This window comes from Bos javanicus, chromosome 19 (genome assembly GCF_032452875.1).
Source record: "Bos javanicus breed banteng chromosome 19, ARS-OSU_banteng_1.0, whole genome shotgun sequence".
Classification (NCBI taxonomy): Eukaryota; Metazoa; Chordata; class Mammalia; order Artiodactyla; family Bovidae; genus Bos; species Bos javanicus.
This window is the reverse complement of record NC_083886.1, coordinates 52,371,978-52,388,433: the sequence shown is the minus strand read 5'-3', so window position 1 is coordinate 52,388,433 and position 16,456 is coordinate 52,371,978. Positions and strand designations below refer to the sequence as shown.

Below are 16,456 nucleotides of genomic sequence, written 5' to 3'. Positions count from 1 at the left end.
CTCCTGTCATCTTTTCCAGGGGAGGGTCCTTCGGTCCTCCGCTCTGTGCCAAGCTTCCAGCCACAGGCCCCCAGCCTAGCTGGATGGCGATACGTGAGCCCAGAGGCTGCTTGCCGGGGCTTGTTCTTGTTAAGGACACAGGTGTCTTCCTTGAACTGCCTGCCCTTTGGTTTTGAACCTCACTGACATTAACAGCTCCCTCTCTGTGGAGGACACGAGTTTGGGGAGAAAGGCCTCCGGGCGTCGCCCGCTTGGCTGCAGCTCAGGCCAGGCCCCCAGCCCCTGACAGGAGAGAGGATGTTGCCTCCACCCCCTGAGGGCGGGGCGGGCGGGGCGGCCTGGGGTTTCCCGGGGCCTGCCTGCCCCACCGTCTGAGTGCACTTCAAAGTGGCTGTGGGGGGGGCACGGGCCCTGGCACTTGTCGCCAGCCTCTCCCCTCAGGTCTAATTACTTCCACATGCGCCCAGAGCTTTGAAGCCCTGAGACTCCCTGTGGGAGGGGGGAGAGGAAGATGGGGGACAGAGGCGGGGAACGGGTGCAGGAAGGAGCCAGTGGGGCTAAACTAGGGAGGACGGGTGGGCTGGCCCCCTACCTATGCCACCCTTGGGGGAGGGGGCAGGGCTCCTGGGTGCCCATGGCAGTTGGGCAGATGTCCCTCCCCAGCAGGCCAGATCCTGCTGCTCCATGAGAGTCCTGACTCCGAGGTCACTGAGCCCAGAGCCCTTGGGGTGTTTCAATCCTAGGTTGACAAGTCCAGGCAGCTTTCAGAATTAATGGGAGGTAGGTGCTGGGGGGGGTGTGGGGTGGTTGCTGGGCCCCAGAGGGCAGCCAAGCCTCATAACTGGGCTCCTAACAGGTCCTGAACAGCCCTGACCTGCCTGGCCTGGGCCCTGGGGGCAGTGGTCCTTTCCACTGGCGTGACCCCTCTCCCTCTGAACAGCCCTGCCCACACATCCCTGGGCATCCCGGCCGGTTGGTGGCACCCCACGCCCACGGCAGCCCCATGGCAGAGGCACCATCCCAGGCAAGCAGCCACACGTGCGAGGGCTCCGATTTCACAGCCCCTCGAGCCCGGCCCACGGCAGGGTACTCACACATGCTCTTTGTTACTCTGTCCTCTCCCAGCTTTGAAGCAACTTGACTTTGGGTGATTAATGGCAACAGGAGGCTGTGCCTGGGGAGGTGGCTCTGATTTATTGATGTTGCTTTGTTGAAAACAAATATATAGCTCAGGGAAACATCTTTTGATGGGAGTATCAGATGGCTAGAAGGTGACACATTAGCTTTGGTACCAGTGGCAGAACCACACCATTTTGTGGAGGACAGATGGGCTACCTGTTCAGGCGGGCGGGTCTCCTGCACCCGCTTCCCAGTGACCAAATGCTTCTCTCACACGGTGGGCGCCTGGCTGCCCCGGGGAGTGGGGTGGGCACCTGGCACCTGATCCTGTCAGCAACCCCTCCCCTCCACATGCTGTGTCCTGGCTGTCAGCAGCAGGCAGAAGGGATGACCTGGGGAAGAGGGGTGGTTTGCTGGGAGCTGGAGGAGAACGTTGTGGGTCAGCAGCTTCTGTCATGTCTGCAGCCAGAGGCCACGGCTCCCAACGGGTGGTCACAGTGAGGGTCGAAACCCTAGAAGTCCAGAAGCTGTGGGGGAGAGGCGCACTCAGAGCTTTATGGGTGTGGGCCACCCACCTGCTCCCGGCCCAGGCCCTGTTCCTGGAGACCCACCTACCAGCTGAGGCAGCACCTTCTCCAGCTGCTCCACGTCCACATGGGCCAGGCCCTCTGCCTGGGCCTGCCGGACACTGCGAATGGCCGCTTCTGCCGTGATGCCGGGGGAAGAAAGGTAGAGAAAGCTGGGGGGGCTTGAACCCAACCCCCCTGGGCCAGCCCTGGCTGTTCCCCACCCCTGTGCCAGCTGACAGCTCAGAAGACTGAGGCTGGGGCTTCTGAAATACAGAAATTTTCAGGGACAACGTGCTTGTGGGAAAATGGGAAAAAGGTGTCTTGATAGCCTCACTGAAAAATGAAAGGGATCACGCATGGTCCAGACAAGCCTGGGTGGGACCCAGAGGACATTATCAGGTCCCTCTGCTCACCTACAACGAAGATCTTGAGCAGCTCGGCCACAAGCTGCAGCGCATCCTGACTGACTGCAAGGCGAAGGGAGCAGGTTACAAGCATGCACTCTCCCTGCCACCCCACTCCGCCCTCACCGCTTAGGACTAAGCTCAGGCTCAGGCTGGTGACCTCCGCCCTCTGTCTGGTCCACCCAGCCCTCCCCAAGGCCCTGGCTCCCGCAGAGCTGCAGCGCAGGGTCCCAGCACCACCCCTGCCTCGGGCTCACACACCTTTGGTCTTCTTGTCTTTAAAGTGCAAGTGCAGCAGTTTGCTCACCAGCTCCTGGGGAACAGAGGGCATGTCAGTGAGCCGTTTCCCCCACCCCTCCTGCTGACCCTTTCGTCATTTCATTGCGGATGGGACGGGGTTATAATTTCCAGCTGGAAATGCTGTCTGTGGGGCTGGGTCTCCCCAGGGTGGAGGACTAGGCGTGGGGGGATATTTCCCTGCGAATGCCTCCAGGAGAGCCAGAAATCAGATGCGTGTGGCAGACACAAGGGAGCAGCCCAGGTGCCTATCCACTGCTCTGGGGCTCCAGTCCTCATGGTATCCAGGGTGGTCTTGTGCTCCTGCCCCCAGAGACAAGTTGCTTTCCCTACAGTGGGCCCCTTCACAGGCCTGCCCATGTCACTAACACTGCCTGGCTTTGCCAGACCCTGTTCTGAGCACAGCGCCAGCTCCATCCCAGGTCCCTCCTTGGGGCCTACAGCACAACACGGAGAAGGGTATCTTCCTGTAATGGGAAAGGGTACTGTGAGAACCTCAGAGCTGAGCAGGAGCCAGGCTCCTTTGTCAATGGGCAGTCAAGGTAGAGGACCCAGGGAGGTTGCTGAGGGTAGGGACCAGCTGGAAGGAGCTGTGAATGAGGAGCCCGCAGAGTGCCTGGGGAGGTAGGACAGCAGCAGTGGGTGCCCAGAAGCCAGGTGCCGTGCAGAGGTGAGCCGAGGACCCACCAGGCCTCCAGCCTTGGCCATGGAGATGGCACTGCCTCACCCAGTGCAGCTCAGCAAAGCTGGAGAGCAGAGGGGAGGGAGTGGACCCTGCTGGAGACCCAGCTCCGGAGGGGAAGAGCTTGCCACCGGTCACTTGGGCAGCGCTGAAGCAGTTTCACCCTTCCAGCTGTGACCACGGGAGCCTGGCGCCACCTGCTGGTCCTACTCGCTGTGTACCTGGAGTGTTAGTCACTCAGCGGTGTCCGACTCTTTATGACCCCGTGGACTGTAGCCTGCCAGCTCCCTGTCCATGGAATTCTCCAGGCAAGAATACTGGAGTGGGTTGCCATTCCCTTCTCCACGGGAACTTCCCAACCCAGGGATTGAACATGGGTCTTCTGCATTGCAGGCAAATTCTTAACCAAGTGAGCCACCGGGGAAGCCTGTGTACCTGGAAAATACCAGGAAGGGCCCAGAAGGCTCTACCGCTCCACCAGCTCCCAGACCCAGGCGAAGAGCTAAATCAGCTGGATTGCTGCTGGGGGGCAGCTGCATGGGGTGGTCGTGACAACGGGATCAACACCAGCTGGGAGCAGAGATTCCCTAAACTTGCAGACGGGAGGATGGGACCTGGGACGTAGTCAGCCTTTGTCCCACTGTGTGGAGGCAACACAACCCCTTCTCCTCCCTGTCACCCTCAGGGGACAGCCCTGGTCATGGGTAATGGCCACAACCCCAGCTCTTGGTGATAAAGAGCGAAAATCCCCGCTAAGGACAGGCTGGACAAGGCAGCGCTCACAAGGGGCTGGGATGCTCCTTCCCGCCCCAGGTTCACAAAGGCCTGACATCAAGGGCTCAGTGTCTTCTAACCTTAAGGCAGAGTATCAAAGTGAGAGTCAGATCACTCATAGCCAGCAGTGTATGGGAGGTGGCAGGCCTCCCTATCCATCCACCCAGAGCAGCACTCGCCAGGTGCAGAGCAAAGGGGCTTACTCTGGAAGTGGATGGCCTGGGTTTGACCCTAGTTCTGCTGATTTCTCCCACTGGCAAGTAGGGACAGTACTAGGTCCCATGTCCTAGGATGTTGAGCATTACACGGGCTAATTCATGCCTGGTGCATATCCAGTGCCTGACTGCTGCATGTGTTGCTAAGAAGAGCACTCGTAGAGCCAGCCCAGCTAAATCAAGACGCAAAGCACAGGGCTGGCGTGACAGGAAAAAGGCCAAAAAGAAGCTTTAGAATACACAGCCGAGACTACCAGCGAGCTGGGCCGCATTGTGCTCTACGCTAAACCCTTGAGGGTGGAGAGTCCTGCCGTTCCCGTAGCCGCGGGGCGAGGGGCAGGGCGGCCCAGGCTCCTCTCTGAGTCTCTCTGCATTTGTGCCAGCACCTACCCCTGCGCGATTTCTGCAGACCCCCTCCGTCTGGCCACAGACCAGGGCACCTATTCAACCTTCTGCTACCGGCCCACAGGACCACGGAGGACGAAGGGCGCTCGGGATGGGGGTCATTGCCGGATTCTGGAAACCGGCTCACCCTAGATGGCAGCGGGAGTGCCGGCTCAGGACCCGCACGTGAATCAGACAGGGAGCCGGAGCCGTAGCGTCCCCGCCGGCCCGTGCACATTCCCCAGCCGCGGAAACCTCGCCCGCAGCCCCCAGCCCGCCCAACCAGCACGCCCTCTCTCACTTTCCGGAAGACGGCTCCGGTTTCCTCCATGACCGCCACAAAAGCGCGCGCCCTCTGGAGCCCCGCCCCTGCCTCCCCAGCCAATCGACCCAGAGCGCGCCTCCCAGATCCCCGCCCTCGCACCGCCAACCAATGGGCCCGCCGCGCGCGCCCGCTCCTTCGCCTTCATTGGCCCGTGGTGAACGCCCTCCTCCGCAATGCCTCCTGGGAGTCGTAGTTTCTACGCCTTCCCGGCGCGCCCTGCTCTTCCTGGATACTGAGGCGCGCGGAGGCCGCGTACACCTGCGGCGAAAGAGCCGGGGTCAACTGCACGAGGGCTAGGGCCTTGGACCCGGGGCCCAGGGGTACGTCCGACGCCCGGACAGGCTCTGCCGCTGGAGGCTCCGCCCCCGAGGACGCCCACCTTCTCGGTCCCCGGCTCTTGCCGTCCCCTGAACATCACCTGCCCCTTCCCTCCTCCCTCCTGGGGCCTCCTGCCTGTTGGACCAACTCAGTTTGTTCCTTGTTTCTCGCCTGCTGAGGACTTAGGGTCTTTGTGCCCCCACTGAGCTGCCGGGGTCTCTGTAGGCCCCCATGGGAGAGGCCCTGCCCTACTGCCTTTCCCTGGCTTCCCGGCTCCAGCTGGTTTCTGGTGAGTCCTGTCTAGGAATTTTGGGGGAAGCCCTTCCTGCACTCCAGGGACATGGAGGAGTTCCGGCGCGCCTACAGCCGGCTGTGCAAGGAAAGTGGAACCGAACCCCAGGAGACTGTGCTACAGCAACTGCACCAGCTGCCGCAGGGCCGGCTGGACCTGGCCACACAGAGCCTGACAGTGGACACCTGCAGGGCTCTGGGCAAGCTGCTGCAGAAGGAGTCACTGCTGACAGAGCTCATCCTGAGTGACTGCATGCTGAGTGAGGAAGGTGGGCACCAAGGGCTGGCAGCGCCCAGGGCAGTCCTTGCAACTTCAGAGCTGGGGCTGGGTTCAAGCCCTTTGCTTCAGGGCCACCTCCCCTGACTGCTTTTGCACTGCTGCTTGTTAGCTACATATACCCCAGTCCTTGGTGCTTGGCACCTCTAGCAAAGAACCCTGTCCCACCTGCTCTCTTTTTTTATTTTTGGTGAAGTTTCTCAGTTTCACTGTCATTAAAGCAACCCCTTTGGAAACCTGGGCGCAGAAGGCGATTTCTCTTTTTAATGGGAAAGCCCTTAGCATCCCCCAGCCTAGGAGAGTCCCAACGTGCTGATGAGCACAAGGGTCAGCAGCCTGACTCGGCACTGGAAGCTGTTTCAAACCTGACACAGAAGTGGGGGCCACGTGGACAGCCATCCTTCCCCTGTGCCTGGGGAGCTGCCCCAAGATGGAGCCACCAGGGGTGGGGAGTGACTGCCCTGCTCTCTTACAGGGACCACACTGCTGCTGCAGGGGCTGTGTGTCAACACTGCCGTACGGTTTCTGGATCTCAAGGTGGGTGGATCTGCACTCAGGGGCATGCCACCTGAGAGCAGGAGTAGAGAAGATACAGGTGTCCCAGCGACCAGGAGTCTGCACGGTGGCCAGAGACCATGTCTGTAAGCGCTCTGGGCACACAGGCTCCACACCTTTTTCTCATGGTCTCATGCCACGTGTGCTGGTATTCTGAGGGCAGAAATGTGAGTTCCAGAGCATTCTCACAAGCACACTGAAAGATCCCGCATCAGAAGGCCACTCTGGTCAGGGAAGGCAGAATCTGAAAGGAGCCACACATCTGCCCAGAGCTCACCGTGGCCTCACCTGCTGCCTGACCAGGGTATTCAGAGCCCAGCCCAGGACACCGGGGAGTGACTGGATGGCCTCTTCCTCTCCCAGGGCAATAACCTTCGAGCAGCAGGGGCCGAGGCACTGGCAAAACTCCTCCGACAGAACAAGTTCATTCAGAGGTAGGGTGGCAGTCCCAGCCCCCAGCTCTCCCCGCAGCCCCTGCTCTCTCTCTGTGGTTCTGGGTTGGCTCTCCACGGGACATTTTTCTGCAACATGAGAGTTCACACCTTCATGCCAGTCTTCTCTGGTAGGGGGAAGGTGGGTATAAGCTACTCAGTTTCTGCCAGAGACACCCCAAGCCTGTGCTCCTCCTTGAGCCCACTGGATCCCATGGGAGGAGGATGCCCTTTGAGCTACGCATCTCACGTCCACCCTTCCTGCAGCCTCACCCTGGAGTGGAACAACCTGGGCACATGGGATGAAGCCTTTGCCACCTTTTGCGGGGCCCTGGCGGCCAATGGCGCCCTGCGGCAGCTGGACCTCCGCAACAACCAGATCAACCACAAAGGCGCCGAGGAGCTGGCCCTGGCCCTGAAGAGCAATGCCAGCCTCCAGCAACTGGGTGAGGCTGCCAGCGCTGGCCTTCCCCACCCTCAGGGCAGGCAGGGAGGTCTTGCATCTCAGCCCTCCCAATGCTTCCTCTGTCCTCTCCCAGAAGGGAGGGGGTGGTGAGGAGGCGCACACTGAGCTGGGCTCCTGATCTGTGGCCGATCACAGGAAGTACCAGCGTCTTGGGCTAGGCCAGCCCTCCCACCCCTGGCAACACCACATTTCCTTCCAGACCTGCGCTGGAATCACATTGGCCTCCTTGGGGGCCGTGCCCTGGTGAACTGTCTCCCCAGTAACAGAACCCTGTGGAAGCTGGAGCTGGCTGGGAATAACATTCCGGGCGACATCCTCAGAGCCGTGGGTATGGGCACATGGGGCTGCTGGCAACTTTCACTGTTTGAAGCAGGGCATAGAGCTGATTCCCTGTTGACGGATCAGCTGGCTCACCCCTTAAAAGTCACATTTTGGCCTTTAACCTTTGGGCCAGAACCCCCGAGGGAGGGGCAGCTTGGGCTGGAACCATAAAGGCATCACAATGGTAGAGCGTTAGAAACAGAGGGAGCGGGAAGCAGGCACCAAGGAAGAAAGGGCAGAGGTGGGAGCCCGCAGAGTGCCAACGGCCCAGGCTCACCACGGTCCCCTCCTCACACCACGGTCCCTTCTGTCATGACCCTCCACTCCTCCATCCCAGGCCTGCTGAGCACTCTGCCACTCCCCATGGCAACTTGTTCCACCAGCAGCACCAGCCCCTCGAGGGCCCAAGCTTGGGCTGGAATCTAGTGTGGGGTTACCACCTCCTGAGTCTGCCCAACTCATGTCCTCTCCTGTTTCTTGGTTCTTGCACCTGCCTCTGAGTCACCCCAGTTGACAGCGTGGCCGCTTCTGGCTGGCCCCTCTCCAAATGCTGCCTGGATCTTTCCAGAACATGGGAGCTGAGCACGACATTCACCTCTTAAAAGTCACATATTGGCTTTTAACCTTTGGGGCAGAATCCAAATGCCCACCTTCTGTGACAGTTGAGCAACCTTTTCACCTCTTCCCATGTGCCTGTCCCCCCCACCAGATGCCTCCCGGGCTCCTTGCTTCACTGTTGCCCCATGCCCTATCCCCACTGCCTCTGAGCCTCTCGCCTGCTAGTGCACTGAGCGGTCTGATCTGTGTGGTTAAGACATGGGGGTGGGCTGGCCGTTGGCCACTCCTGGGGCTCAGTCCCTCAGGAGACAACTTCGCTCTTTCCAACAGAGCAAGCCATGGACCACAACCAGGACCGGCAGACCGTCTTCCGGGAGAGTCAGGCCCGTGCCCAGGTGCTCAGCAAGGAGGTGCGGCACCTCCGGGAAGAGAAGTCCAAGCAGGTAAGGACAACGCTGCCTCTGACTGCAGGGCCTCGCCCCGCCCTGGCTGTGTGGACAGAGCCCCTCTCAGCCCCCATGCCACGGCCTTCTTCCCTCCCTCTGAGCCCTGGAGCCTCTCCAAGAAGCCAGTACCTAGGCCCGAGAGGCAGCCTCTTTTCTGATGCCTTTCAGCTGGGTGGGTGGGCTTCCCCTCTGGGCCTCCCTGTCTGGCAGCCACCCCCTCCTTGCATGAGGCTCAGCTCCTTGGTGTCCTGCTGCCTCAGTAAATGTCGGTCTCCTTTCTTGCCAACCGTGGGGAGTGAGCAGGCTCTGGGCCCTGATGGGCTCTGCCTGGCTCTGTCCCCAGTTTCTGGACTTGATGGAGACGATCGACAGACAGAGAGAAGAGATGGCCAGGAGCAGCAAGTGAGCTTGGCCCCGGTCCAGGGCAGGGCGGCAGTGCAGTGGGGGAACCTGGGGGTCCAGGTTCTGGCTCTGGCCTTGGAGTGACCTAAAGTGTGAACCTGGTCCTCTCCCCACGGACAAGAATGTAGGCTATGTTTCCTGAGGGAGTTGGCTGGAGGGTTCGAGGCTCCACTGAGCACTGCCTTAGCCCACACCTGGGCATTGTGTGAGCATGAGGGGCAGCAGCCACTTTTGGGGGGGGGCTCAGACGACTCGGTTTTGGGCCCCTCGGACCCTCTTCTCTGTCTACAGGGCATCAGCTGCACGTGTGGGGCAGCTTCAGGAAGCCCTGAATGAGAGGCATTCCATCATCAATTCCCTCAAGGCCAAGTAAGGAGGGGCAGAGGGCAGGATGGGAGTATGAGGAGGTTTCAGAACACTTTAGAGACCTGCCCACAGGGCAGAGGAGGACCATCCTAATAGGGACTCAAGTTCCACTGCACAAATGAAGTCAGGGAAACCGCTAGGGTAGTTCCTGAGAAGGCTTTCTGGGAGGAGCTCCGACTCATCCACTTCCGGGCACTGGGCACTGAGGGAGGGAAGGTTAAGCTTCGTCCACTTTCCCCAAGCCCCATCCCAGGCTCCCCAGAAGCCTGGTCCCACCCCCCCACCATCTCCTTACCTGGTTTTGCAAAAGCAAGTTCTTTTCACTGGCAGCAGACAAGTCTCTGAGGAGCCTAGACTAGCTCAAGGGGCACTAGTGGGGGCAGTGGCCTGGCAAGAATGACCTTAGCAAAGGCTAGAGGTCGGCTGGGGCGGTGCTGGCCCTTCCCTCCTTACAGACTGCAGATGACGGAGGCCGCCCTGGCTCTGTCAGAGCAGAAGGCCCAGGACCTGGGGGAGCTCCTGGCCACCACAGAGCAGGAACAGCGGAGCCTGGTGCAGAGGCAGGCCAAGGAGCACAGGCTGGAGCAGCAGGTGGGTGGGTGTGGGGTGGGTAGGCCGGGGGTGCGTGGTGGCAGATGGCCACTGACGCCCTTTTGCCGTGTTACCCCCAGGAAGCTGCAGAACGGGAGTCTAAGCTCCTCAGAGACTTGTCTGCTGCCAATGAAAAGAACCTGCTTTTGCGAAACCAGGTATGGGGTGGGGCTGGGGCCAGCCCCTGGGGCTTCGGGAAAGCAGAACGAAGCTTCCTCCCTCCGTGCCGACTTTGCAGGTGGATGAGCTGGAGCGGAAGGTGAAATCTCAGCAGGAGCAGCTGTTCCTGACCAAAACGGAGTTGACCAACACGACGGCTGAGCTGAAGATGCGGGCCATCCAGGCTGAAGGTCAGCACACCCAGGCCTGCTGCTGGGGCCTGGGAACCTGGGGCCCCCTGAGGAGTCCCACCCACACGCCTCCCCTGTGCTTCCAGAACGCCTGGAGCTGGAGAAGAACAGGTCCCGGCAGAGCTTGGAGGACGCGGAACATCTGCGCTTCAAGGAGGTGCCTTATCAGTTGTGTCGTCTGGGCTTTGCCCTCCCCATGCCCCCGGGGCCTGCAGACATCTCAGTGGGGCACGGTGCTCCCAAGGCAGACTCCTGGCCGGGCTTCCCTCAACAACCTTGGGCTGCTGATGACAGTCCCGGCAGATGTCAGACCCAAACCCTCCCCACCGGTTTCTAGAAGGGACGCTGACTGACTGTGCCCAGGCCACAGTGCAGGCTGCCACCTGGGGTGCAGCACTGGGACCTGCCCTCCGTCCTAGCTTCCTTCGAAGCCACTTGGGGCAGCCTCCACTCGGAAGGAACAGGGTCCCCAAGATTCATCTGCCCCCCCAGGGTGGGGATCCCATGAGGGGAAACCTGGGGGGCCAGACTGCCAGCCCTGTCCCCACCTGCACCCGGGCAGGTGGGGCACATGACTCGCCACCTGGAGGACAGCGAGAGGGCCATGCAAGAGAGGGTGCAGAGGTTGGAGGCTGCGCGGCTGTCCCTTGAGGAGGTGAGCTGGGTGCCAGGCTCGGGAGGCTGGGTGTGGCTAGAAGGGGTCCCCGGGCAAGGGCCAAGGATGGAGCGGTTACTGTCTGTGGTGTAGGAGCTGAGCCGGGTGAAGGCCGCGGCACTCACTGAGCGAAGCCAAGCCGAGGAGGAGCTCATCAAGGCCAAGAACCAAGTCCGCCTGGAGGAGGTGAGCGCAGGGTCATGGCGCACTGCTTGCAGCACCCGCCGGGGAGAGAGCACTGAGGGGCTGGCATGAGCTGCCGGGCTTGCACAGCCCTTCGGGCTTAAGTGGGCATGACCAAGGCTGTCTCCCGGCTCTGTGGGAGGGACAAGGGAACAGGAGTTCCAGGGGTGCAGAAGAGTCAGACAAGGACACTCAGCCCATCAGTACCACCTCCAGCTCCCCTGCAAAAAGCCAGTGTGCTCCCTCCCCATGCTGGGGAAGGGGTTTGTCCCAAATGTGCAGCCTGTGACCACTTGGTGGAAGCAGGGGGCCAGATGGCAGGATGGTGTCAGCCTGGCACATGGGGGAGGCTCCTCATTCGAGTTGAGCCCATTCAGAGCAAGGCATATGTTAACTGTAGTGACAAAGTGGTTTCCACATTGCAAATATAAGCTCCCTTCAGCCTGAAGGGACAGGGGTCACTCCTCACAGGAGCTCAGAGCCACAGGCCAGAGAGCAGCTCACCTGTCCTTCTCCTGGGCCCACAGCAGCAGCACCAGGCTCACCTGGAGGAGAAGCTGCGGCTGCTGGCACAGGCACGAGACGAGGCCCAGAGCACCTGCCTGCAGCAGAAGCAGACGGTGGCCGATGCCCAGGCGCGGGCCAGCCAGCTGGGCATGCAGGTGGAGAGCCTGAGGCGGCGCCTGGAGGAGCTGCAGCAGGTAGCTGGGACACTGAGGGCTCCTGGTGCCCTGGACCGCCCCCCACCCCCACCCCCAGCCACCACCTCACACTCACCCCTCCTCGCCTGGCAGGAGCTGAGCAACAAGGACCAAGAAAAGGTAGCTGAGGTGACGAGGGTGCGGCTGGAGCTGCAAGAGCAGAATGGCCGCCTGCAGGCCGAGCTGACGGCCCAGGAAGCACTGAAGGAGAAGGCCGCGGCCCTGGAACGCCAGCTGAAAGGCGAGCTGAGCCCCAGGTCCCCCCACCCCTGGCATCGCTGCAGGGCCTTTCTTACTAGGACATCCCACAGGAGGAGGAGGTGGGCCGGGAGAGCTGAGCTCGGCCTAGGCCTTCGCTCCGGGAGGTGCTGGTAGGGGAGGCTGGGTGTGTGTACGCCCAGAGGACCCTGAGCAAACCCCACCACACCAGCCCCCTGTGGACCTCCGGGGCCCCCTTCCTCACTGAACTTCCTCTCCTGCAGTGATCGCGAGTGACCACCGGGAGGCGCTGCTGGACAGGGAGAGCGAGAATGCCTCTCTCCGAGAGAAGCTTCGCCTTAAAGAGGCTGAGATCGCCCGGATTCGGGATGAGGAGGCCCAAAGGGCCAGCTTCCTGCAAAATGCTGTCCTGGCTTATGTGCAAGGGTCCCCCCTGAGGACTTTGAGCCCCCAGAAGTGAGGGGGCAGGGAAAGTCTGAGAGCGGCAGGAAGGTGGCATCTGTCGGACATGTGTCTGACGCCTGCCCCTCTCTTCTTCACCAGGAACAGGCCACTGGCAAGTCTGGGCTCTTTGCGCAGAGTCTACAGCCAGTAACGTGGAAAATCAGTGCTGGGCAGGATCTGAGAGCAGGACAGCCGCAGCTTACAACCAGGGTGCCTGTCTGGGTGGTTGGGGTGGTCCAGAACCTGGCTGGCCAAGAGGGCCTTCCCCACTCTGTCATCCCCATCACAGGGAGTGACATGCCTGAGAACAGACCCAAGAAGGGAGGAGCAATGTGTGAACTCTCCCGGCCGCACCCACCGTGGTGCAGTCACCTTTCACAACCAGGAGCTCTGCAGGCCCAACTGCTCACCCCAGGGTATTTTGAAATACAGAATTTTGCACTTTGTGATACATTTTGGTTCCAGTGCCTTTCTCCCACATCAGTCTGTGCTCCCAAGCCCGGGCCCTGCAGGAAAGGCCAGCCCTCCAGGTGTGGCTGGGTCACCCCTTATAACTGCTACCAGGTGGGGATGGTCTGGCTACTGCAGCGGACAGGAGGGGATGTGGGCGCAGCGGGCTGCCGGCCTTGAGGGTCTCTGGTGACTGACAGCAAACATCCGAGTTTTCACCAGCTGCCTTTTGGTTGGAGGGTAGGTGGGCCCAGGCGGTACTCTGCCTCGAGGAAACCCTGTGCCTACCGACCGCAACCTGTCCAGGTGGTTGGGAGCCGCCTGCCTGCGCTGCCCTCGCCCCATGAAGTGGGTCACAGGGAACCGGGAAGGGCCTGCCCGGGCTCAGACTCGCTGAGGGGTTCGTTGTGTCCCGCCCCTCACCAGGTTTCTCTGCAAAGCGCGTCGGCCCGGGTTCGGGGCCGGTCTGCGCCCCCCGCCCGCCCTGCCGGCCGCGCTCGGCTGTCTCCGCGCCCGACGCTCGGCAGCGCTCGGCTGTCTCCGGCCGCTCGGCTCCGCGCTCGGCTCGGGTCCGCGGCCGCTGCGGCGCCGGGCATTTCTCCGCAGCTCGGCTCGCGGCCGCGCCCGCCCGGCCCGCGCCCATGCAGGCCATCAAGTGTGTGGTGGTCGGCGACGGGTGAGTGCGCGGCGCGGAGGCCGCTCGGCCGGGCTTGCCTGGCGGGGTTGGCCCAGGGGATCCTCCCGGGCAGGGCGCGCGGCTCCGGGGCGCGGCCAGGGCGGAGGAGGCGGCGCGCGCACGGGCCAGGGATCCCGGCTGGGGGTCCAGGCGCGGCGGCCCGGATGCGCCCCCGACCGGCCTGTGGGCGCCCAGGGACCGGGCAGGGGCGGGAGGACGTGGTGGGGCGGGGTCCCGGCTATTCGCCGGGCGCAGGCCTCCAGCCCAGGCCCACCTGATGCTGCCAGCTGCTCGCGGCCCCGCCCGGCCTCCGGGTGGGTGGGGCAAGGGCTCTCACCTGGGCTGAACCCTCAGTGGGTGCCACCCTCCCGGTACCTGTCTGGGGCGCTGAGGCGGCTTGCCGCAGCCCGCACCCACCACTCTGTCCCCAAAGCCCACCTGCCCTGGTGCCCCTCCTCTGTCCCTCGTTCACTGCGGATCTGCAGGGCAGGCACCCCTGTCCCCACCCTGGGACCGTGGGAGGGGGCCGCCCTTGCTGAGCGGCGTGCAGAGGTGGGCCTGGGAGCAACGTGGGCTCGCCCTCTCTCCACAGCGCCGTGGGGAAGACCTGCTTGCTGATCAGCTACACAACCAACGCCTTCCCCGGAGAGTACATCCCCACAGTGTGAGCAGGCGGGCGGGTCCAGAGGTGGGGAGCAGAGGGTGTGGGCGCCTGTGCGCGAAGCTCCTCTGGGCTTCGAGGTGGGGCCCAAGTGGCCCTAGTCTGGGTTCCTGGGGTGAAGCAAGGTGCTGACAGAGCTCCAGGTGTGTGCAGACTGAGAACCCAAACACTGGCAGATCTCTCTGTTTCTGCAGTTTTGACAACTATTCTGCGAATGTGATGGTGGATGGGAAGCCGGTCAACCTGGGGCTGTGGGACACCGCCGGGCAGGAGGACTACGACCGCCTGCGGCCACTCTCCTACCCCCAAACTGTAGGGGACCACAGCGGGGCTTGCAGGGGCTGGGTGGCTTGGGTAGAGGCCCCGAGGGCCTGGTGCATGTGTGTGTTGGGGCTGAGGCGATTCAGAGCCTTTTGACCCTTCCCACATGGTCCTTCCTTTCCTTTCTCCCAAGGACGTCTTCCTGATCTGCTTCTCCCTGGTGAGCCCAGCCTCCTTTGAGAATGTTCGAGCCAAGGTAGGGCAGGGCAGGAAGCCGGGTTGGTCTTCCTGGGAGGGGCGGAGACTGCCCAGAGAACTTGTCCTTACAAGGCAGGGTCTCTTGCCTGAAGGCCTGACAGAGGCAAATTGTCCTTTGGAGGCAGAAGAGATGCCTATTCCACTTGGGGTAGGGCTGGTGAGTGCAGCTCTCAGAGAAAGGCGGGCCCTGACTGAGACGCCCAGATGAGCTTGGAAGCTTCTTGGCAGCATATTTTTGTTCTTGGTCATTGCTTTACCAGACCTAATGGTTGCCCTGTGAAGCAAGAAGGGCTAAGTGTGGGTCTAGGCACAAGGAAGGGGCCCTTGAGAGCTGTGGCCTGCTCTGGGCCAGGCTGAGGGCAAGGCCCCCAAGGGTTAGGGATCAGAGCCTCCATTCCCACAGTGGTACCCAGAGGTTCGGCACCACTGCCCGCACACGCCCATCCTCCTGGTGGGCACCAAGCTGGACCTTCGTGACGATAAGGACACCATCGAGCGACTGCGGGATAAGAAGCTAGCACCCATCACGTACCCCCAGGGCCTGGCCATGGCCCGAGAGATCGGTGAGTGGGCCTGTCCAGGCCTGCTGGTGCAGGGAGGAGTGTGCTCTGGGAGCCACAGCGTTAGCCTGTGCTCCGCCCCCGCCTTCGATGACCTCTCCTCACTGTCCCCTTTCTTGGCCGATCCCAGGTTCTGTCAAGTACCTGGAGTGCTCAGCCCTGACCCAGCGGGGCCTGAAGACAGTGTTCGATGAGGCCATTCGGGCTGTGCTCTGCCCGCCCCCTGTGAAAAAGCCAGGGAAGAAGTGCACGGTCTTCTAGAGCCCCCACTTCCGGAAGAGCAGCCCCCTCCTGCCTGTATCTGTTGTGTTGAGATGTGTCCTTGAGTCCGCTGTGGGGGAGTGGTGGGGGTGGGGAAAGGGAAGAAGCATGGGGATGAGGCTGCTGCTCCAGGGGCGCTGCGGGGGCCATGGGGTCCTGTCTGCTCTGCCTCATCTTCGTGGGGACGCAGCTCCAGCCTCCCCTGGCCCCCACTGGAGGCCAGAAGGGAGCAGGGTCTCCCTCAGGCTGTAGGGGCGGGTCCGGGGCAGCCCCAGGATGGGCTTCCCAGATGGGAGACTTTGGGGGGGGTGGGTTCTGTCCTTGTGCCCCATGATGGGGCAGCCCCTTCTTATTTTATACAATAAACCTTCATCATCTCCTGTTCTCGACTCACTACCTGCCCTGCCCGGGTCTCTCCCTGCCTACTTCTCCACCCTGGGGGTCCTAGGCCCCCAACCCCTGCCAACCAAAGGTACAGAGCAGGTACGCTTGACACTCCCCGCCCCCCAGCCCAAGGCCAGTTGAGCCCTCTCAGTCTCCATAGGAGGGACCCAGATCAAAGTGGGAGCGAGTGTGCTTGGCCCCTTCTGGATAAAGCAAGCCCCTCCTGTGCTGACCTCAGGCCTCTGGGAGGGCACAGCACCCCTCAGCAGCTCCCAGGGGTGGCGCAGTACAGTCTGCAGTCAGGCCCTAGGGGGCCTGTGGAGCCCAGGCCAAGGCCAGGGGTCACTCAACTGAGTGTTCACGAAGACACACCATCCAGAGGGAGGGCGTTGTGCAGCTGTGGAGATGTGGAGAGGACAGGAGGGGTGGCAGACGGGTCAACAGTTTGGGTTTGCTGGGCAGACACGGCGGGAGGTGAGGGGCGGCCCGGCCTGTCACTAGGACTTCACCCCTGGGGCCTGCAAGGCACCACTCGGGGCAGATCCGTGACATGAAGCTAAGTGACACTCAGCTCCCCCGCAGTGGTGTGCAGAGGGTGGACA

The 16,456-nt window shown here is 62.0% G+C and overlaps 3 protein-coding genes across 5 annotated transcripts; 2 read left to right on the top strand and 1 right to left on the bottom strand.

The window, feature by feature from the left end:
* Positions 1 to 1,174: 1,174 nt before the first annotated feature.
* CENPX (centromere protein X) lies at positions 1,175 to 4,845 on the bottom strand. 2 transcript variants are annotated; one of them, XM_061392536.1, is made up of 5 exons: positions 4,746 to 4,845; positions 2,354 to 2,405; positions 2,102 to 2,155; positions 1,735 to 1,823; positions 1,175 to 1,646 (listed from the first exon to the last, which is right to left on the bottom strand). In XM_061392536.1, the coding sequence occupies exons 1-5, from the start codon at positions 4,773 to 4,775 to the stop codon at positions 1,632 to 1,634; spliced, it is 240 nt and encodes a 79-aa protein (XP_061248520.1). In that variant the 5' UTR covers positions 4,776 to 4,845; the 3' UTR covers positions 1,175 to 1,631. The 2 variants fall into 2 exon arrangements, with proteins under 2 accessions (XP_061248520.1, XP_061248519.1); XM_061392535.1 differs by lacking the exon at positions 4,746 to 4,845 and adding an exon at positions 4,593 to 4,697.
* A 126-nt stretch (positions 4,846 to 4,971) lies between these two features.
* On the top strand, positions 4,972 to 12,794 carry LRRC45 (leucine rich repeat containing 45). Its single transcript, XM_061392521.1, has 17 exons — positions 4,972 to 5,647; positions 6,131 to 6,192; positions 6,574 to 6,644; positions 6,909 to 7,087; positions 7,307 to 7,435; positions 8,317 to 8,429; positions 8,776 to 8,834; positions 9,126 to 9,203; positions 9,656 to 9,791; positions 9,872 to 9,949; positions 10,030 to 10,141; positions 10,228 to 10,298; positions 10,704 to 10,796; positions 10,890 to 10,982; positions 11,507 to 11,680; positions 11,774 to 11,921; positions 12,163 to 12,794. The coding sequence occupies exons 1-17, from the start codon at positions 5,428 to 5,430 to the stop codon at positions 12,357 to 12,359; spliced, it is 2,013 nt and encodes a 670-aa protein (XP_061248505.1). The 5' UTR covers positions 4,972 to 5,427; the 3' UTR covers positions 12,360 to 12,794.
* Positions 12,795 to 12,894: 100 nt separating this feature from the next.
* On the top strand, positions 12,895 to 15,852 carry RAC3 (Rac family small GTPase 3). Of its 2 annotated transcripts, none has more exons than XM_061392532.1 (6): positions 12,895 to 13,469; positions 14,062 to 14,133; positions 14,325 to 14,442; positions 14,585 to 14,647; positions 15,053 to 15,212; positions 15,340 to 15,852. In XM_061392532.1, the coding sequence occupies exons 1-6, from the start codon at positions 13,435 to 13,437 to the stop codon at positions 15,468 to 15,470; spliced, it is 579 nt and encodes a 192-aa protein (XP_061248516.1). In that variant the 5' UTR covers positions 12,895 to 13,434; the 3' UTR covers positions 15,471 to 15,852. The 2 variants fall into 2 exon arrangements, with proteins under 2 accessions (XP_061248516.1, XP_061248517.1); XM_061392533.1 differs by having other exon boundaries at positions 15,053 to 15,216.
* The last annotated feature ends 604 nt before the right edge of the window (positions 15,853 to 16,456 follow it).